Source organism: Phoenix dactylifera, unplaced genomic scaffold, assembly GCF_009389715.1.
Source record: "Phoenix dactylifera cultivar Barhee BC4 unplaced genomic scaffold, palm_55x_up_171113_PBpolish2nd_filt_p 000664F, whole genome shotgun sequence".
NCBI classification, from domain to species: Eukaryota; Viridiplantae; Streptophyta; class Magnoliopsida; order Arecales; family Arecaceae; genus Phoenix; species Phoenix dactylifera.
Window position 1 is genome coordinate 179498 of NW_024068051.1, and position 22146 is coordinate 201643.

Below are 22146 nucleotides of genomic sequence, written 5' to 3' on the forward strand. Positions count from 1 at the left end.
CGGTGGCCATGGCGGCCACGGCGGGTTGCAGCCGCTGCCGGCTCGCCGGGGGGCGGGTCGCAGCGGCGGCCGGGGAGGCGGCGGCTGGATGGTGGCCCTGTTGGCCACCGGTTAGGACGGGGAGGGCCGCGACCGAGACCCGCCGCAGCGGCGGCCATGGCAGCGGCTCTCCCTTCCTTATTTTCTTGAGTAAAAATGGAAGAAGGGGAAAGATGGGAAGAGTTTAGTCCCACATCGCCCAAATGAAGACAATTCATTGCTTTAAGGAATATGGAAAAAACTTCTGATTCCGAGATAAGAGTTTAGTCCCACATCGGTCAGAGAAAAATCTTTCATATGTTTAAATAACATTGGGGTCTCCATTTTTCTCACCTAACAGTTTAAACGGGTATGATTTATTTTGGAATTTAATCCACCCGCTCTGATACCATTGATGGAATAATTAATCTTAAATCATACCTTGATTCGCTAAATCTATCTTGGATTGAACTCTGAGATGCGTGCGCAGCAACTGAGATTGCTCTGATCTGGACAAAGATTAGCGTGATCTGGACAGAAATTAGAGAAAGATCTTCTGGAGAGAGAGCTCTTAATGCATGTATTAGAGAAGGGGTCTGACAGGCTATTTATAGCCCTCTCCAGGGACCAAACGCCGTGAAAAGTCACCCCCCATCAAGGCAACCTTTCACTGCCGTGCAATTACCTTAATGCCCGTGTGATTATCAGGATTTACGAAATTCAAGGGACACTTGTCAAATGTGGGTTTTAATTAAACGGGATCAGGGTTTAATTAAAACGGGATCCAACATTTATTGTATCATATAAAGAACATGATCCAAGCATGTTTCATAATTGTCTATCATGCTTCATCTGGCTAAAGTATCGATCATCATTGCCATGCAAAAATCTGATAAGATTGCCAGGCATTACAAGGCTGTGCACAAATTAGAGAAAATCTGATCTATTATTGAACTACTTGTGCGTTGTTGCGGGTTATCGAGAGGTTCTCAAAATTTTTCGAGATATAATTGCAGATCTTCGTATAGTTCTCAATGTTGTCCTTGTTAAGTGGAGCTTTTCCCCAAGAACCGTAATGTGCAATGGATTTTTCAATAATTGTTGTATACCATTACTACTATTTGGAAGGGTTTTTTTCCTGTAATTGCAATGTGCAATGGGGTTTGCCTACAAGTCAAGTTGTTTTTAGTTAGGCATTGATATTTATTTTTAAATATTAGATGCTTCATAATTAATTAAGCATGTTGGTGCATGTTATTTGAAATTAGATGTCTGATAATCACTTATCGTGTGCATGTATTATGGGCTTCTTATTGGTGCATGTTATAATACTGGAAGCTTAGTCTATAATTGTTGGTTTTGAATTCGCATTATATAGATGACAGTTCCAACAATGACATCGAATTGGTTTTGAATTCGCATTATGTAATACCCCAGAAAAGCAAAAAAAAAAAAAAAAAAAAAAAGAGGGCGGATGGGCTGGCCCGAAAAGACCGGGCCCATCCCCCTTAAAAAAAAAAAAAAAAAAAAAACGATCGTGCCTAGGGCACGATCGTGACAGAGAGGGGCACGGGAGAGAGGGCGGCGGCGTTGGAGAGGGTTCGCCGGAGGGATGTGAGCGTCGGGGAGAGGCGACCAAGAGCCGGCCGGCCGCGGAGGAAGGCCACTTCCCTTCAAGAAGATCCCCACAAATCGGTGAAGAGATCTTGGACCCGTGCGTGTTTGCTCACGGATTTCTTCCTCCGATTTCTCGCCGGAAAGGTTGCCGGAGCACGCCGTCAGACCGAGGTAAGTGGGGCTCCCTTCCTTATGCTTCTTTTTGGGTGGCGCTGGAGGGGTTTTTGGCCGGTGAATCGTCGGAGAAGAGCCGAAACAGGGTACCCCTGTTTCGGCCTCTTCTTTCCAGTTTTTGGCCGCCGCCGGCCGCCGGGATGGCCGAGATGCATGGCGGTGGGGCTGGTCGGGTTCATATGAAGGTCGGAGAAGGTTTTCTAGGATGGGTATGTGATGAGGGAGGGTGGATCCGAGGTCCTCTTCCTCGGGATCCCATCCTCTCCTCCTCTTCCCCTCGTCGGATGGCCACCGGCGACGACGACGGCGGCGGCGGCGTGGGCCACCGTGGCTGCCGTCGGGTGGGGGGGGGGAAGCCGAGCCACCATCACGGTGGCCTTTCCATGGAAGAAATGGAGGAAGGGGGAGGGGACAGTGTCGGTTTTGGGGGAAGAAGAAGAAGAAGGAGAAGAACTTTTCTTCTCTTCCTCTCTTGGTCGGCCACCATCGCCGGTGACAGCAACAGTAGCGGCCGGCGACGGTCCGACCAGTGGTGGCTGAGGGTTGGGCAGGTGGCGATTGTTGCCCTTGAATCAAAAAGATTTGAGGAAGGGAGATGTATTCCCAACCCTGAAAAGAGAGGGATCATCCCTTTCTTTTGGTTTCTTCACCGGGACCGGCCATCATCGCCGGCGTGGCAGCGGCCACGGCCGGCGACGACATAGGCCGGTGGTACAAGGGTGGGAGTCGGGCCACTCCGACTGCCCTAGATTTGGAGGGATTGAGATGTTTGGAGACCTGGTGATGGACCCCATAGTAGATGTGAATTATGGTTTAGAATATTTAAATATTAAATAATTTTGTTGTGATTTATAATTGATGTTGTAGAGGAAGAGTCGGTGGTGCCAGGAGATTTTGATCAGGGGACAGCATCCCAGCGCGCAGGTTGTGATTCGGATCCGTATTTGAGTCGGTCCATAAATTTCTGTAAGAATCCTTGTACGCCAATCCTACATGATATACATATTTTTGCACTATATATGTTTGATATGCTATGATCCAGACAAAGCAAAATAGTTTTATATTTAATTATATTTTGATCGTGTTGGCTTGTGGTTGGTAGTGTGATGGATGCTTGTATGTGTATAACTTATACCTGCATAATTGAATTTATGGATGTGGTGGTATGGACTAACACCGGTCGGTTTTGGTGTAACGGTAGCGCTTGATCCTGACAATTGGTATCAGAGCCAGAGGTCTCGAGTTCGAAACCCAGGCATCGCGTTGGGGGGGGGGGGAATGTTGGACATACTCGGCCGCTGTGCGGGCCATACCCGCGGGGTCCCTGAGCAGCACAGGGAGGGTCACTGTCAGCATGTCCTGCCGCCTGCCAACGGCGATGGCCTGGTTAGTAGGTGGGTCATACCGAGGGTCCCTGAACCCATGGCGAGGCCAGGTCAGAGTCCGGGGTTGGGCGAGGCCTTGGTCGGAGTCGACTCGTGGCGCTGTCTTTGGTGGGGTTTAAGGAAATAGAGTTGCGCCTTCACTAATACCGGTCGGTTTGGAATGGATGTGTGGATGTGAAATTTCCCTCCAACGACTAGCTCCCGTTTCTTGGATTAAATGAACATTGACTTTGGGCCGTCTCGTTATTATGGGTTTGCCCGTCACAGGCTCTAAGTGTGACAATGTTTGCCCGTCACAGGCTCTAAGTGTGACACTATTGGTTTGCCCTGTCACGGGCTGGAAACGTGACCGGGATTTGGCCCAAAGTCGGAAAGATAATTGATCCGGATCAAGTTAATATAGAATGGAAAGAAAAAGCATTGAAAACATTAATGAAGATTTATGAGCTATCGTATGCTATATCATTCTTGCGTGGTTGGACTTTCATTGATATTTGACGTGCATACTTATATTGATTATTTGAGCCTTTTGATAGTCGGTTTATGATTTCATGAAATGTGCATCGATTTATCGTGGCTTTCAAATTCATATTATTATTGTGTTGGTTCGGAAGTGTAGGGATTCTTACTGGGCTGTAAAGCTCACCCCCTTTTTCTTCTTTCTTTTTATCAGAGTTGCAGGATGCTTAGATTTGGATGGGATGGGCGCAGAGTACAAGTATCAGAGTCATTAGCTAGTTAGTTTGTTTGTCCTTCTTTGATGTCGATGAACATTTGAAGATCTTGTAATTGAACTAATTTGTTTATTTGGATATGTCGGACTTGTCTATTTGAATTATTAAATTAATCGTGGATTTATTGGAATTTTGTTAAACATAGGCCTTGCATGATCTTTAGGGCATTGCTCTAGGGCTCATGCGGCCGGTCGCGTACCGGACCCCGGGTGTTGGGTTCGGGGCGTGACACATTATATAGATGACAGTTCCAACAATGACATCGAATTGGTTCGAACAATGACATCGAATTGGTTCGTATCTTTTCAGCTGCCTTTACTATTCTTGTGGTATGTGTGGTTCTAGGTTCAGCTCACTCAGAAGGTTTAGGAACATCCCCACAGAGCCTTCTAGCTCCAGAAGTAGTATAGAAGTGAACACATGCATAAAATCGTCCATGAGGGACCTTCAAATTGTGTCCATTACCTATGTATGGAAATCGAGCCTTTCGTTAATTTAACCCAATTACTTAGGGATCGTAGGATTCTAAAGGATTCCATTCATGTAATTGAGTAGTAATTAGCAATGTTCCTATTTATCGGGTCGTAATATCAAAAAATAGGTTTTTGGGGGAGACGATGAGCAGATATTTCGATCAGGTGTTGAGAGCTATCTTTGGGATTCTGGACATTTACACCCTAGTACATCCAAAGATTGTGACAAATTCTTCTTATTACCTATAGTTCAATGTAAAATGAGCTTTCTATTGATTTGCTTTAATTTCCATGAATTTTTTGATCCCTAGATGGAAATATTTTGAAATGGTGGCCTCCTAGTGGTGGTCCATCTTGATTGTTATTTCACATATGTCTTCTCTACTGGATGAGAAGGCTCTGCGAATGATTCTACTATTTTTAACGATATACTAATATCCCGTTGGAAATAGAACATGTCAAATTTTAAATAAGCCCGGCCTGAAGTCCGACTCAAACAAGAATGTAGTTTAGGCCCAAAGCCCGGCCTATGATCAGCTCTACTCTCAAGAGCTCGTGTGTTCCATCAGGCATTACCGCTCAGCTAACGATCAGTCTCACACAATCTCTTTTCTGGTGAATGTTTGAACTTCTAAGCTAAACAATGATAGCTTGAATTGTGTCCCCATGTCACGTAATTAAAAAACAATGAAGTTAGGTGCTCATGCTACTGTCCTGCATCATAGCCCAGTGAATTATTTGGCATTGTAAATTGAATCCATTGTGCCTGAGAACATGCAGAAGGAAAGAAACAGTATCCGTTGGGGAATGCAGTATTCAAAAGATTAATGCACAGTAGCAGGCCTAGGGTGGATATAGACAATGCGAGGGCAGAAGAAAGGTGGTGGAAGAAATGAAGAACAAAGCAATGTTGATAAGGGCCATAGGGGGGAGGTTGGTGAACCAATGAAGGGAAGTTGAGTCTACAGTCACAGCAAAAGTGACCTGAAGGACCTTGACATTATGGTGGAGAGGACATTTCAAAAAGGACACTATGGTGGAGAGGTTGGTGACCCAATAAAGCGAAGTCGAGACTAAAGTCACAGCAAAACATGACCTTAACAAGGCTGCATCATGGATCAATCAAGCATGCACAGCCAGAACCATACTAACAAACAAATATAAAACAAAAGGAAGCAAGAACAAAAGAAGAAGGGAGAGGTCTCTGTCTCTGAGTGGTCCATAGTAGGAAGTAATCTATTCCTACATTATTTAAAATAATAAATTAGATTAGGTGAGGCCCGTGCAGGTAAAAATTCGAATCTCTTCAATTTCACTGATATCATAATTTTTGAATTTTTACATGGATCAAGATTGAGATTGAGAAATTTTTTTTTTCAAATCACAGACTTAGCTTTATTGTTAAACCCTATTCACTGACTCCATGGATTTTTATTGCTGAAAAAGGACTCCATGGATTTTAAATTCTGGCTGAAGACCCACTTCTCAGCACCAGCAGGGCTATCTGAAGCGGTCCCCATGCATCGAAGGAAGAGATTTGGAAGTCAAAAGTGGGTATATTAATAAAGTTAAAAAGTAGATTACAGCTATGGAGGTCGGCGCAGTACATTTAGGACTTCAAAAAATTAGTAGATGCAATGGTTCCCATGTGGCAGTTAATATATACGCCTTCAACAAGGATATGGGCCAAGCAGGAGTGCCAAGGTTCGCCATGATTGTTGCATTAGCTTGGAGGAAAAAAAACATAATATTAAATGTGGATTTCTTGTCTAGATTGCTCAAAAATATATAATTTCGTGCTAAATTAGTCTAAAAAAGAAACGTGTGTTTAATAGCTAGTCTCTTCATTGACCAAATTACAATCTCTAGTCCACGTTGATTGGGATTTTAACACCCGCCTCCATTTTCAAAATTTCTTTAATTCTTGAGCCCTAGCAGCTGTACACAATTATACCATACATTATTACAAATGACTATACATGCAATTTACACGGATGGTATAACTATGTATAAAGCTGCAAATGAGTCGAATTGACTCGTGATCCGACCCGACCCGCTTAGATCCGATCCGACCTGTTTTGGAGGACCCGTGGAGCCGAATCAGGTCCTAAAATTAGATCCATTCCATTTTCTGGTTTACTGAATTTAGACCTGATCTGACCCATTTAAAATTTGGATAATTTTAGATTTTCAATCCTACAACCTAACTCGACCCAACCCAAATCTGTAAAATTATTTGGACCCGCGGAGGTGCAAACACAAGTTCTGAAGTCATGGATGGTTGACCTGAGTTGGATTCGAACCAGATCTGATTGGGTTGGGTACCCAGTTATACATGGATTCGATCCGATTTAAATGATCCGTTGGGTCAAAAATTATAGCGGTAAACTAGACCCAACCTGCTCTTCTATTGAGTTGGATCTAAGTTTAAAATTAAGATTCGAACAAGGAACTAGGTTGGATCGAGGTTACTCATGATCCGACTCGACTCAACCCATTTGTACTTCTAATTGTGTACAAGAAATATTATAAATGTATGCAATGAAAGTATAAATGTACAAAATTTTGTATAAATATGTGCATGATTAAGAATTAAATACTCATGATCAAATGGCTGTTAAAATTTCGTCCGATGAGATACTAAGTCCCCGCCCCCCCCCCCCCCCCCCCCCCCCCTCTCAAAAAAAAAAAAACACAAATTGTATTATTTTTTAACTCTTATCAGATCTTCCGTGGATCGATTAATATGGGCTCCCATATTACCACAAAAAAAAAAAGAAAGAAAAAAAACCACGTATCAAGGTTTGCATGAAGGCAACTCTCTTTCCTCCTGTCCACTTGCTTTCTGTTTTTCTTTTTTATTTTTTGGACGAAAGGAATCTCTCTGCTGTCGTGCGGAGAAAAGTGGATGTCAGAAAAGCTCGTGCTTCGTGACTTAAATATACTGGTTTGCCATGTCTTCAAAGCAACGTCGGACTTTTCACCAAAAAAACAAAAAAGAAGCGTCGAACTTTATACGGTCATAAAGCGAATTTGCACTCCTCAAAGAATAAGGGGATAAAGCAAAGTTGGACTCGTGTCGAATTGTGGGCGAAAAAGGAATCCACAGATTCTATTTACTTTTATCATTTCATGTTCATATTGCTCTCACTCATATCAGGGAGAGGGGTCTGGCTGTATGATTCGCACAAAGAAATGATTGTTTTTTTTTTCTTTCACAATATCAATTATTGGATTATATCATATCTTGTACAGATCTCAAAATATTTTAATTTTTTTTACTCATTTCTATAGATTCGTACGAAAGATACAAAATGAGAGCCAGTTATTGAGGAATGCTAAAAGGCTCTTAGGATGGGCCCGAGTTTGTCACGATTGCATGCATTTACTAAAGGATAAGAGACGCAGTCATCTAATCATATGCCTGTGACACGATAGCTTGTTTTACTAAAGCTAGACTCAATAGCCGAGCCAATGGCTTGGTGTGACTTGGAAACCATTCAATCATGCAGAAAAGGAATTGATATGTGGATTAGAGTCAGGTAGTTGCTGCTCATAAACAGGTAGCCAACCACAAATACCAGATCTTTTAGCTCAAAAATCCTTCAGACCGAATGAACTTCCTAGGCTCAGCTTGCTTTTTTTTTTTTTTATTTTTTTTTTGATGTAGAGGGAGGGTTGATTACCCAGATTAATTATTGTTATAATAATTTAAAGCTTGCTAATTATTAATTGTGATCTTAAATCAGATTTCCCACTTTCATCTAGGCCAAAACGGGTCCATAATCTAGAACCATATATAATTGTGTTAAATCTGAACTTTTTGAGTCTCGAAGCTATGCAAAGTAATCATTGGAAGTCCTCATAGATTATATCTTTATAAGATATGATTTAGGCTGCCACTAAATATGATTACTTGAGGCTAGAATACACATTGCTTGTCGCATATTGCTTGTCGCATATCCGGACACACCGTGCATGACTATAACTCGCCACATGCCAGAATACAATGGTCCTAATGGCTCCATCCTGCATCATTGGTCCTTGTTTGTCGGTGATATATGTCACGCCTCGAATCCGGATCATGAAATATGGAAAGTTCGATCTCTATCTCCCCAGTAACCTTACCTCTACTTCTCCCTTCATCACAGCTGAATAGTATTTTCAGTATTTAGGCAAATTTTTTTGGGGGAAACTAGAAAGTGATTAGGAAGATTTCAGTAATACCAATATCCCATAACAAGAAATTCCAAATGAAGTCCATATATGTTGTCACAATTCATAAATAGAAGAAACAATCATTATTTTTTAATCAAGAAGCTACTTGCAAAAAGTAGTCTTGCATTGAATATTTGGAAATAAAATAGTGAATGCTATAACAGTCATTGTTAACCAATCTTTATTAGCTATTGCAACAAAAAAGATAAAGGACTATGAGAAAATAATGTTATCATTTGATTATGGATTATTTCATAGAATAAATTATAGTTTCTAAACTAACATGAGGATTTGAATTTTAAAAATATTACCTTAGGTGGGTGAACAATGAAACATATCATACAACCAGTGAAAAATAAGCACTATAGTTTTGCAATTCTGGATGCTATAGCAGCATAGGAGGGTTCTAAATATCCCTGGCCATTCCAAATAAAATCGACGTAGTAGCTTTGGTGATTTTCGTTGTCTGAAGAAGAGTCCGCTCCACAACACATCTCGGGGATGCTCACTTATCTTTAAAGATTCGGACGTTTCTGTCTGGCGATATATGGTATATAGGAACAAGTTAATTTGAGTTGGAGCGGTGCTCACTTAATCTCACCGGAGGTGAGGCCATTCTAGTAAAGTTCAAAGCATGTCGGGAACCATCACATCAATACAACCAACCCTGGATGGGCCGCGGTCCAGCTGCGCCGCCCCCACTTTTCTTCCTTTTACCGAAAAGATTGGTCCTCCTTTTGATCCCCAAATGACCCCTCACTAAACTTGCTCCGAAGCCGTCATAATATTTTATGACATGGGTATTTTTGTCATTCCATTACCCCGTAGTTACACCCACTCGGATTCCCTTCCGCTCTTAGCTTCATCAGCAACTATATATCCGTGAATTCTGTTTGTCTTCTTCTTCATCTACTTCTCTCCTTGGTTATATAACCCCTACCAAAGTCTCATCCTTCTTGGCAGCAGCAACGCCTGCACTAGAAGGATGAGAATTCCTAAGGAGCTCCATTTCCTTCTTTTCTATGTCCTTCTACCACAATTCTTGGTCCTTTCAGCAGACCCACCATTCTCTTGTGATCCTTCGAGTCCATCAACCAATTCCTTCACCTTCTGCAAAACAACATCATTACCCATTGACAAAAGAGTGGATGATCTCATCGCACACTTAACATTGGAAGAGAAGATAGCTCAGCTGGGTGATATCGCCCCTTCGATCCCCCGGCTTGGCATACCAGCCTACAAATGGTGGTCTGAGTCGCTTCATGGGGTCTCAGACTCAGGCCGAGGAATCCACTTCAATGGCACCATTCACTCTGCTACAAGCTTTCCTCAAGTCATACTCACTGCAGCATCCTTCAATCCCCGTATCTGGTACCAGATCGGGCAGGTTCGGTCTCAATACTTCTTAAGTCCAATGCAGTTCTCGAGCTCATGATTTCAGTAAATTGTATTGCTGGAGAGCAATTGATATCTCATTGTTTTAAGCCTATCAAACCAAACTCGGTAGTGTTTTTCTGAAGGAAAGAAAAATGGATTATAAGATTGTTATTGCTCTTGATTAATGTTGATTTGCAGTCTCTGTCTTGCAAACACCGAAGACCATTGAAAATAAATTGAATCCTAATATGAAAATTATCGCCTTAGAAGCGCAGGTACCATTGAATTATTTTAAAACTCATCTGAAATGGAATTTGATCATGAACAGAGGATATTGTTTGAGAAATGGTTTGCATTAATCTATAGCTATTGTTATAGAAGTGTCTATGCTAATAAAGAGTACAATTATGAGTTTTCTAAGCTCTCTTGTTACATTTCAAGGCTATTGGAATTGAGGCCCGGGCAGTTTACAACAACGGCCAGGCAGAAGGGTTGACATTCTGGTCACCAAACATCAATATATTCAGGGATCCCAGATGGGGCAGGGGCCAGGAAACTCCTGGTGAGGACCCGATGACTACGAGCAAGTATGCAGCCGTTTATGTCAGGGGGTTGCAGGGTGATTCCTTCAAAGGGGGAAGTTCTGCAGAGCTAAAGGCCTCAGCTTGCTGCAAGCACTTCACTGCATATGATCTGGATAATTGGAAAGGAAACATTCGATACACGTTCAATGCTCTTGTAAGCAAGCATGTAGCTAGCAGCGAGTTATATTGTGATTGGAGGACAAGATAGTTAATTTTGATTAGTTCCTTTGGTGTTCAGGTTTCAGCTCAGGATTTTGAGGACACTTACCAGCCTCCTTTCAAAAGCTGCGTTGAAGAAGGTAGGGCGAGCGGTATCATGTGCTCTTACAATCGTGTCAACGGAGTTCCGACATGCGCCGATCACAACCTCTTGTCGAAAACAGCCAGGGGGTCATGGGGATTCTATGGGTAAGATATGAAGCACAAAGAGAAGTGATCTCAAGTGAGAGTGGCCATTGAGCTGGTCATTACTCTTTAGCTGTGGCTTTGCACCACTACTCACTTGTCTTCTCCATAAGGCCTCATCATTGTAACTTTCTGCCTGCCTGCTTGTCCCAAGATAACTAATATCATCAAAATAAAGCAGCATTGTGCTTTTAACAGGAAAGAGTTATCCTATGAAGTAGCATATGATTCCTGGGATGGGTTTTTGAATCATCCCTTCATGATTTTATACTCGGGGAGTCAGAAATCTTTTTTCTGAGAAATTTGGTGGGGACACCACCACAAGGGTCAGACCCTGGATTTCTCCAAGAGTAGAGGGCTATTGAATCACAAGTTCTTGTTCTTGTCTGCTGACAACTTTGTTTTATTTTGGATCAGATACATTACCTCAGACTGTGATGCAGTTTCCATCATCCATGATTCTCAGGGTTATGCTAAAACGCCAGAAGATGCAGTTGGAGATGTTCTCAAAGCTGGTATGTATTATCCAGAAGCTACCACTCTGCTCTTACTTTTTTAAAACTAATTGATCCTTCCATAGGTCCTGACTAATTTGAGTGCATAAATTGATTAGTATCACAAGGTGGGTACGACCAATAGGCTAAAGAACAACAATAATAATGAAAAATGCTATCTTATCAGAACTTATACCAGCCAAATTCAATCATTATCTTCATAAAAGGCAATCAAGAATTATAATTCGGAACTTAAATTTCAGGAATGGATGTGAATTGTGGCAACTACGTGCAAAAATATGCCAAGTCTGCAGTCCAACAGGGAAAACTATCTGAAGGGGACATAAACCGAGCTCTGCACAACCTATTCTCCATCAGAATGAGGTTGGGTCTCTTCAATGGAAATCCAAAATACGAAGCCTATGGCAAAATAGCTCCAAGCCAAGTCTGCACGCAGAAGCACCAGAACCTGGCATTGGAAGCAGCCAGAGATGGCATTGTTCTGTTGAAGAACTCAGTCAATATCCTTCCTCTGTCTAAATCGAAAGTAAAGTCACTTGGTGTGATCGGCCTGAATGCAAACAATGCAACGAAACTACTTGGCAACTATGCCGGCCCTCCATGCAAAAGCATCACTCCACTTGAGGCATTGCAGAGCTATGTTAAGGACACCAGATACTTATCTGGGTGCGACACTGCTGCCTGTACTTCGAGTTCAACCAGTGAAGCAGTCCAATTGGCAAGATCGGTGGACTATGTGGTTATGTTCATGGGTTTGGATCTGGAGCAGGAGAGGGAGGACCTTGATAGAGTGGACTTGGTTCTCCCAGGGATGCAGCAAAGCCTTATCACTAGTGTCGCAAGAGCGGCAAAAAGGCCTGTAATCCTGGTGCTGTTATGCGGCGGTCCGGTAGATATCACATTTGCCAAGTATGAAAAGAAGATTGGAGGCATCTTGTGGGCTGGTTATCCTGGTGAAGCTGGTGGACTGGCTATTGCACAGGTTATTTTTGGAGAACATAATCCAGGTGAGACTCTCTGCTTTGCTTCAGGATCAACAAATACTTGATGATTAAATTCAGGAGACAATCCACCTGTTCATCTATCAGTTTACACATTAAGATGAGAAGTTGAACTCATTCCACATAAAGTTATAGTTTGAAATTAGTAAATTATGGAAGAAAAAAATTGATGCACATTATATCTTCCCCAAAATCTGTACTTCTAGGACTATAGCCAGTACTTCATATGAAGAGTGCTGATTCGTTAGCTAGAAAGGGGAAGGTTTTTAATGTTAAGTCACCTGGGAAGAATGATTTGCCTGGTGGAATAAAGAAACATCCTTTTTCAAACTATAATGGCTTTTACAAGATTACATTTGAACTCCACCAAGATTTCTAACAATCCAAAATTTATTTTTACATGGATTATGAATTGATCAGAAACTGCAGATGTTAAGTGGTTTGGTTTGATGTTCTAATGCAGGGGGAAGATTACCTGTCACCTGGTATCCACAGTCTTTCACAAGTGTTCCCATGACTGACATGAGGATGAGAGCTGACCCTGCCTCTGGATACCCAGGCCGCACCTATCGATTTTATACCGGTAAACCTGTATACAGTTTTGGCTTCGGTCTTAGCTACTCCACTTATTCTTATGAATTTAGTGCGGAATCTGAGAACAAAATCTACCTGAACAAATCGATCAGTCTTGATGCTTTCAAGATGTCAGGATCTTTAAGTTATGATATAACAAACATGGGCTCCGAAGCATGCAAGAAGCTCAAATTCTCAACAGTTGTTGGGGTAAAAAATCATGGACCAATGGATGGGAAACATCCAGTTTTGCTTTTTCTGCGCTGGCCTAATGCCCTGTATGGGAGGCCTATGAAACAATTGATAGGATTCCAAAGTGTGCATTTGAAGGCTGGGGAAAGAGCTGATGTCAAATTTGTTGTGAGCCCATGCAAGCACCTCGGTCGAACCAACATAGATGGTGCAAAGTTGTTGGACCAAGGATCTCATTTTTTGATGACAGGAAAAAAGGAATATCAGATCAGCATCATGGCATGAATCAGTTGTGAGAGAGTTTGAACTTTAAAGTTTGTAATTTGCATTCTTCTCAAGGGAAAAAAGAAAAAAAAAACTTGGCAATATGCAGACCCTGAAAAGTGTAGCTCATGGAAGTGCACTAGGAATTTTCTTTCAAAGTAGCATTCAAAGAAAATCTCTAATATCCTTCCTCCCTCATGTTGTCTAATAAATGCTGTCTTAAAGAAGCATCTAGCTTTCAGAAAAAGCTTTTCTATGAGAATTAAAGGAGCACTGACTGTCATTGAGAGAATGTATCTTTCAAAGATTTGAAGAAATCCATGCAGTGCACAATTAGTTTCTGTTTCAATCTATGAGTCTATAATTTATATATTGCAGCTGTACTGTGTTTTACTTTTAGGGGCAGACGAGCATGGCATGCTTGGCCTCAATCCTCGTGACTCATTTTATGAATTTCTTTAGAATTTGTTTTTCCCTTCTATAATAATGTTGAACTTCCTAACAAGCTAAAATCCCTGGACATATTTCATGATAAACATTCACAGGCAACAATTGGTGTTAACACTGATAACCAATCTCTTATCATTTTTCTCACGACTTGCATTTTAATGCTTTTCGAGACCCAGACTTGATAACTTCTCAAGAATGTTTGAGAAGGGCAATAAGGAAATCACCAGCCAAGCTGTAAACTTTGTCAGTGTTGGAGCAGCTGTTACTGTTGAATTCATTCCTTACAAGACTCTCCAGAGTCCATCCAGTCTTCATGGTAAAAGCACTATTTATGTGCTTGATATCGATTTCTGATCGAGTCACCACAGTTCGAATCAAAACCTCTCTAGCATCACCATCCTTCAGTTTTCTTCGGAGTTGCTTGGCAAAGTGCTTCTCAGGAAACTGAATGCATCGGATCACAATACGGAGCTGCCTTCCAAAGTCTCCACATTTCTCTTTTTTTAAGAACTTCATGAATTCATGACCATAGAGCTGTTTGTAGGAGGAAAGAATTGCTTTGATTTGGCTAGTGCTGCTTTGGCTGATAACCAAGATGATGCTCCTCTGATCAATGTGTTTTCCACTTTCAATTGCTTCATAGAGTGTCTTTGCATCGCACATTGCCATACTTGTATCAACTCTTCCTCCATTATAACAGTTCAAGCTTAAGATTGCTAGAAGAACCTAGCAGGAAACACAATGGTTTTTGGTCATTCAAAGATAAATACTTAATAGTAAAATAATTTAAATGAAAGAGAAGTTTACCTCCTTCAAGCTGCCAATAGTTTTTGAGGAAACATCTTGTTCAAGGTTGGAGTCGTACTGAGCTTGATAGGCTTGCTTGGCAGAACTAAGCTCCAAAGAAGAGCGAGTGCAGATAATTTCAGTGAGAGTATCAGGATCCAAACTCTGACCAAAGAGTGCTCCTCTCACAATTTCAGCATCTCTTTCAGGAGGTTCGCTTGCGCGAAGATAAGCCACCCTCTGAGTGAAACACATCATCAAGACTAATGGTGCATCGGTATGCATTACTTCTACTTGCATTTGAAAGATTAGGAAGACTTACAGCAAATGGATTGTCTCTTTGGGAGAAGCCATGGAGGAGGTCGCGGTTATAGAGAGCACGGTATGTCTGACGAATGAGCTTAAGCTCTTCCATGTTTCTTTTACTGAGGATCTCCAGAACCTTTCTTGGGTCATTTGATGCACCCTTGCCTGCTGTTATAATACATAGTTAAAGTTAGAAATATGTTTTAATAAGAAATTCTCAAGACAATGTATATAAACTAAAAGTTGATATTTGTTGTAGATATACAAAAGATGATAATATCTGAACGTTGATTGATTCAACTGATTATGTTAAAGTTCCAAGAAATACGCATATGACTGTTGTTCATGGAAGAATTAACTAGCATGCTGCAGGCAATACATTTCCACTGTAAACAAGTCAGATTGAGTACATCGCTTGGTGGCGGCCTTAGAATATGCTTCCAATGTTCTCACACTCCATAGCATCTGAGATAAGTTCTTGAAGTAGGAGTACATCTTTCATTTAACAAACAACACGTTAAAAACGTACACCAACCATTTTTGGCCCTTCGTTCGGAAAACCATTTCAATTTTTGAATATTGGAAAATAAGATTAAAGAGGGATGTCAATTGTAAAAGCTGCAAGGATCTTGACTCAAAGGGTTCTCTAGCTATTGGCAAAGTTAAAATCTAAACAACCTGAGCAAATAAACTCAAGAATTTTGGAACTTAGATGAAAGTTATTTGGAAATTGATATTTTCCTACAGATTATCTCGAACATAAAGACAATGACAAGTTGCATGGAAACCATTAGCAAGATTTTTTGGGTAACCCAATAGCTAGATAAATGAGATAAAAAGCCTCTTAACTTATTCAAAGTTTGGAGACCTATGAAATATATACCAGCAAAACAAGAGTGGAGGTATACACAATCAGCTTCATATTTCTTGGCCGTTTGTGAACTGGCTGCCATTTTAAAGAGCCTGCGGATGCTGATCTTGAACAACTTAAGGATAGAGAGGCCTGAGAGTACTATTTATTGAGTTCTCTAATGCTATACCTGGAATATTACTTTCTTTAAAGCATCCAGGAAAGGTGAGAACAGACAAAACATCATCTTAAGAACATATCCTATGTTCCAATTTTCAACCATAGCCTTCCCACAACACTTCACTTTCTTTCAGGAACTTTTGTTAAATAAAAGTCATGTTTACATCACTAATGCTCTTATCAGCATAGTCAGAATCTCTCATGAAGGGAATCATTCCATCTGATAGTGCCCGAGTCAGATCCAAATAAAATAAGAAGAAGAAAACAAAAAATAGAATCCAGAAGAGTCCCTGATGATGGGTGAAAACCTGAAAGCAGTTATCGTAGTCACCATGCAAACAGAATCCACACCTTAAATAAAATAATTCAGCATGAGAATCCGCTTGCTAAATACTTAACCACAAAGTTACCATTCAACTATTGCTGTAGTGGCGGGGAAGATCAAATAATTCTTTTATCTGTTGCCGCTCCTGAGTCAGAGAACAAAGTGGTACTCGAACTTCTTTTCGTATTCTTTATTCCTCATCTAGATTAATAGTCACCTCTGCACCTCTGTTTTAGGGTAGCATTCACATAGCAATAGAGTCCAGGAGAGAAGTAGAAGTCAGTAGCAAAAGTCAGCCAGTTTCACAAGCACAGAATAATTAGATGTTATTTATAAAAAACATTATCATCATTGGTGAATCAAGTAATTTCACATTCCTTTGTCTTCTTTATTGGTGCTTTAATTGGGAACTCTTAGGTGCTCATAAGCCCGTTTCTTTGCCAAGATGAAAGAGGACACATGTTTAAACATGATACAAATTTCTCTCTCTTCATTGAATCCTGCTTAATCAAAGAGGTCCTTTTACAACCAAGAAACGCTGCATCAGTATTACAGACATCAGAGAAGCTGTAAAATAATTATACAACAAAAATATAGTGATCGATCTCTCAAGACATTCTTTGAAATGCCCAAATCACAAGTAGAGGCAAAATTGCGGGTTTGTCATCTATGTTAAAAATGTGACAGCCTCATTAGCACTAGCATCGCTATTGACAGGATGAATATAAACAAATAGGTCATTACTAGTAATTCTGTAGCCAAAGAGCACTGGCACAGTCACTTTGTTCTGTCCAAAAGTGATGACAACAAACCCAGGTCTCCCCCAGCAGCCCATATCATGACAGGGACAGTCACCTCATTTGTCCCATCACCATGTGCGTGGTAACAAAATCTGTGGGTGTGAACACTGAACAATCCTGTGACAAGCAAGTTACTTCATAAGGATTAATTCTCTTTTTCTTCCATTCATAAGTGGCGCGAGAAAAATAAAAGTATAGAGAACTTAAACAAAATCAATTGCATGATCTCCTTTGGTTACTTATGCTGTTAGAAAGGCCCTATGGGAATATAAAGACAATTTTCAAGAAAATTTCGTTCCAGAACTGTTAATGTGCATGCTTGTGGCTTATCCAGCCAACAAGATGTCAGATACAAACTCTTATCTAATCAATGATTCCATAGGGATCATATGACATGACAGCAACTGAATTGGAATCGCCAATTATATATCTTCTGAAATTCTTATGCAGTTTCAAAGCATTGAAAGAAAACCAACTTTAGATTACAAACCTTGGCTAAGAGACGGGAAGATATATACTGTTGCATTTACAGGGAGAGTATGCTTGAACTCATATGGCCGCATATCAACATCACTGCCAGAAAAGAAGAATGAAATGAGACTTGAGAAAAATTATAAGTAGATAAATACAATCTAATCCATGATGTAGATATTAAAGTAAAAGGAAGTTTTACAGTAAGTACATATGTATCAGTTTTCCAAATGATACACATATTAAGCAGTAATGAAGATAAAGCAAGTTAATTTTGATAAGGGACTGATATAAAACAAGAACATACATTGAGAACATAAATCATGTCAGTTGATATACACATTTCTAGAAGACATAATGACATAGAATGAGAATAGTGAAATACACAATTTATGAATCTTGCTGCGAGGCTAACTTGAAAAAGAGTACAAAAAGAGACCATGACAGAGAAAACCTCATTCATCATCTAATCATGTTTCTTTAGCAGTAATGGTTCACTAAGTTCTTTTAGTTATCTTGATTAAACCTTGACATGATCAAGGTAGCGATCTACAATTTTATGAATACAGTCTTCCCATTTCCGATCATCTCAAGCTTCTCCAAATTTTTCTTGCCATTATCATCAAGAATTTATAAGACATTTCCTCTTCTTTGTACAGCCTACACCCTGAAATCAATATTCTGTCCCCACATTGTTAGGGTGGTTGAGTCTTTGTTAACATAGCAAAGCTGTCTTGCGTAGTTCTTTAACACTAACATTCAAATAATGATGCTCCTAAACTTCCTTTGGTGTACTTCCTAGTTTTAATTGTCCATCCCTCGCAATGAATCCACCCAGCATCTTTATGTTTGCTATACCGAGTTTATGAGCATTTAACATTTTTATGCTGAATACTCTAATCAACACAGCATAACTGATTTTTTTGGGATACTGTAAGTTTTCGTTCATCACTAGACAATGCTATCAAAATACCTATGCTTCTCTTAGCAATCCCTATTAAATTGGCAGCACCATCACTATTTTCAAATTTAGATGTATAATAAAGATCATGATTTTTTTTTGGTTGGAGAAGTAAAACAAAGGATATGATATGGACTTCCATATGATGATTTGGTCAAAGCTAACCCACAAGCAAACCGACATAAAAGAAAATAGGTAACACAAAGGAAAAGAAAAGAGATATGCAAGCTATCCGCGAGAACAAACTCTCAAGACAAAAGAGACTCATAGGTCCTTAAGAAAACAATCTCAGTGATATCTTTTCAAGCATCTCATCTATCTAAAAAAAATTCTTTTATTGTTGTTTTTCAATGTCTCCCACAAAATTGCTCTTGATATGACACACCAAAATGATCATTAAGTCTAAGTTAAGGTCATGGTCTTCTACCTAAACAAATTGGCAAGCCTTCACATTGCAATGAGCAAACATGTGAACCTTCCAGTGTAGAAGAGACTAACAGAGAGTTCATGTAACAATAGGTTGTCATCCAAGATACGAAGAGCATGTTTCTTATCCATGTTTGAATCCCTGCTAGGAAAGGAAATTCTGAATGAAAATTCTACCTGAATGGTTAGCCTGACAGATAGTAGGGTAGCACAAGAATTAAAGATTCACTACAGAAATACTTATGAATTTATAAAAGGAAATCCACTGGTCTTCCACTGCCACATTGTTATTTTACAAACCTTGGCCAAATAACTTTTAAAAAGGAAATGGATAGTATGCTCTTTTACCTTCATGATAATCAACCTAATCCTGAACCCCACCCACTCGGCGTGGAACCCTGCACTTCCATTGCACCAATAGCCAAATGATAACGGGTATTTATCAATACAACTACTTCAGCATGATTGTTAAATGTTGTTTGACTATCAACTTCGAAGCATCATTGTTTACTCAGTTGAACAATATGACATAACAAGATTAACACATACACACATACATACATACATAAACCTTGGTCGCTTGGGAGGGAAAAAAGCAGCTAGAAATGAACAGACTGTAATACAACAAAAAGTACGATTCTTATGAGAAACTCAGAGAAATGTGTACATAACTTTTAAAAACATGAAATATCCAATGGATTGTACATGTTGGGAACATATTTCTCCAGAAATCTAGCACATATACAGATGCAGGTCTTGTTAATCCTTTCTACCATGTGCTGAAACAAAACCTTTACCAAACATTCTCTGCTCCCTTGTTCCTTCATCATGTCAATAGGAAATCAATTACAGGTCATTATAAAATTATTTTACAAACATCACCAGGGAAATATATCCGTATCTATATAAATCCATGCAACATTTTGACTTCTCATGATATCAACAATGAGATTGAATAAAATATGTTGATTTTTGGAAGCTACAAATCATAATATCTGAGAAGTTGTAATACCTATGTTCAGGACTTCTTAAATCCTCTGCAGTATCATGCCAATGATCTTCTTCAACCACTTTGATCATCCCACTATTGCTGATTTTCCAGTGAAGAAGAAAGTGCAGTAAAAGAACAGGTTCAGAACCTGATGCCATGTCATTATCCCCCTAGGGAGAAAAACTGAAACTCGTTTTTTTCTCTCATTAGGCTCAGTAGCTTCTCCAGTTGCATCCTCCATTTGGGTTTCTAAATCAACACTTTCACTCTCTAAAGCTTTCTAAACACGAAAGCGTAACTCATTGTTGTCATAAAACGACGAAACAGCACTAAGAGAAATTTTTTCCCGATATCTAAAGCACTGCAACCTGCCGAGTCCAGTCCTGGCAAATGGCTTGCTATCTGACCAACAAACTTTTCATCTAACTTACTGCATTTCCCGATATCTGTCACCCAAAACAATATGAAGATATGAAGAGGAAGCCCCAAAAAAGGACCCAGCATACTCTCAAACTGCTGCAGTACAATTGACCACTTGCTCTTCGTCAGCATAGCTGGCTTAAACCTCCCAAAGATTTGTGCTCGGCATCTATAATTTCAGTTTAGGTGCCACCAAAAAGAAAAAAGAAAAACCGCATATCAAAGTTTCAAACTTTACGCTTCATGCGTGCAAATCAAGCTATAAAGTTTCAAATTTGATTGATTTGGAGAGTTCTTAATGCTTTTTTCCTGTTCACGAGCATTCCTAGAAAACCTAATGCTAAGAAATTCAATCCCCCACTCCGGAATTCAAAATAAGAGAGAAGCGGTAGAGATCAAACATTCTCAAGAGATAGGAATGAGAATTACCTTATAGAATTTGGATCTGAAGAGATCCCTAAGGTAGAGATCGACGAACCCTGCGTCCGGTCCCAGCAAGAGAAGATCCGCCACCATCATGGACTTCAGGTCATCTGGACGGCTCGAATCTCCGCCCGCGTGGCCGGAGATCTCGCACAAAGGCGCCGAGATCATGTCTTCCACGGCTACCAGGGCGGCGACGAGGATGAGCGGCAGCGCGGTCCTCCATGCCACCATCTCCCGCCTGGAAGGGACTTACGTCTAGGAATCGCTGAGAAGAAGAGAAATCGAGCTCATAGGTGGCTAGGATTTCGAACCGCGGCGCGGGGAGATTGTCGGTCTCAACCTCCATGGCCGCAAGACATGTAAACTTCTGATGCCCCAAAGTTGACCGCTCTCATATCCTAAATGACTTCTCGATCCAATTTCCTGCCGTAGTTGCCACGCAGTTGTTGGATTTCCAATTGCCCATGGACCAATAAATATCTAACGTGTTGTGCCCATTTGCAACTTATCCTCTAATTATATTATAACCTAGGATCTTATCCAAAAAAAAAAAAAAAGTTGGAAGGTATTATTTGAATTTTTTGACCCTATATAAGCATCCAAGATCCACTCTCGCTAGGCTAAGGGTTCAAATCCATTTAAATTTAATCACAAGCACCACAATCAGCTTGTGGTCATCTCTACGAACCTGTAACTTCTGGATCCAATTTCCTGCAGTAGTTGCAACACAGTTGTTGAATTTTCTATTGCCCATGGACCAAGAAATATCTAACATATTATGTTATTTGAGTTTTTTGGCTCTGTATAACTAATATGGAATTAAACACATGCCCACATGAATCTACTCATACTCTTTCTGTTTAAGCCCTGGCATCCTCGCTAGGCTAAAAGTTCAAATCCATTTAAATTTAATTACAAACACCACGATTAGCTCGTGGTCATCTCCATGAACCCATGCTGCAATGTCACATAGTCTATATAGACTATGGGTTGATTCCGCTCTGATATATTTGTCACAATTTAAGAGCTCACCCAAAAAAAATAGCCAAAAGATATTATTTAGATTTCTTGACGCTATAAATACCTAAGATCTACCTACCGCATAACTGATGTAGGATTAAACATACCCCATATGGATCCTCACAAATTATCACTCTGAATCATTTTTTATCAAATTGCTGGATATTGGTGTGTTGCTTGTCTATAGAACACTGTATTCAGCGA

General features: G+C 40.3%; 2 protein-coding genes and 1 long non-coding RNA gene across 6 annotated transcripts; 2 read left to right on the top strand and 1 right to left on the bottom strand.

The window, feature by feature from the left end:
- Nucleotides 1-1554: 1554 nt before the first annotated feature.
- LOC120106844 lies at nt 1555-4041 on the top strand. Its single transcript, XR_005508851.1, has 3 exons — nt 1555-1806; nt 2677-2775; nt 3868-4041. It is a non-coding gene; the product is annotated as an uncharacterized LOC120106844 (long non-coding RNA).
- A 5488-nt stretch (nt 4042-9529) lies between these two features.
- On the top strand, nt 9530-13879 carry LOC103720316 (probable beta-D-xylosidase 7). Its single transcript, XM_008809961.3, has 6 exons — nt 9530-10006; nt 10438-10734; nt 10819-10988; nt 11403-11500; nt 11743-12507; nt 12965-13879. Exons 1-6 carry the CDS (start codon nt 9605-9607, stop codon nt 13549-13551), a joined length of 2319 nt encoding a protein of 772 aa, XP_008808183.2. The 5' UTR covers nt 9530-9604; the 3' UTR covers nt 13552-13879.
- A 104-nt stretch (nt 13880-13983) lies between these two features.
- LOC103720315 (annexin D7-like) lies at nt 13984-21351 on the bottom strand. Of its 4 annotated transcripts, XM_039119946.1 has the most exons (7): nt 20926-21351; nt 20098-20522; nt 17718-17800; nt 15956-17344; nt 15089-15240; nt 14788-15006; nt 13984-14706 (listed from the first exon to the last, which is right to left on the bottom strand). In XM_039119946.1, exons 4-7 carry the CDS (start codon nt 16023-16025, stop codon nt 14170-14172), a joined length of 978 nt encoding a protein of 325 aa, XP_038975874.1. In that variant the 5' UTR covers nt 16026-17344; nt 17718-17800; nt 20098-20522; nt 20926-21351; the 3' UTR covers nt 13984-14169. The 4 variants fall into 4 exon arrangements, with proteins under 4 accessions (XP_038975874.1, XP_038975873.1, XP_038975875.1 ...); XM_039119945.1 differs by lacking the exon at nt 20098-20522; XM_039119947.1 differs by lacking the exons at nt 20098-20522; nt 20926-21351 and adding an exon at nt 19087-19427.
- Between the last annotated feature and the right edge of the window lie 795 nt (nt 21352-22146).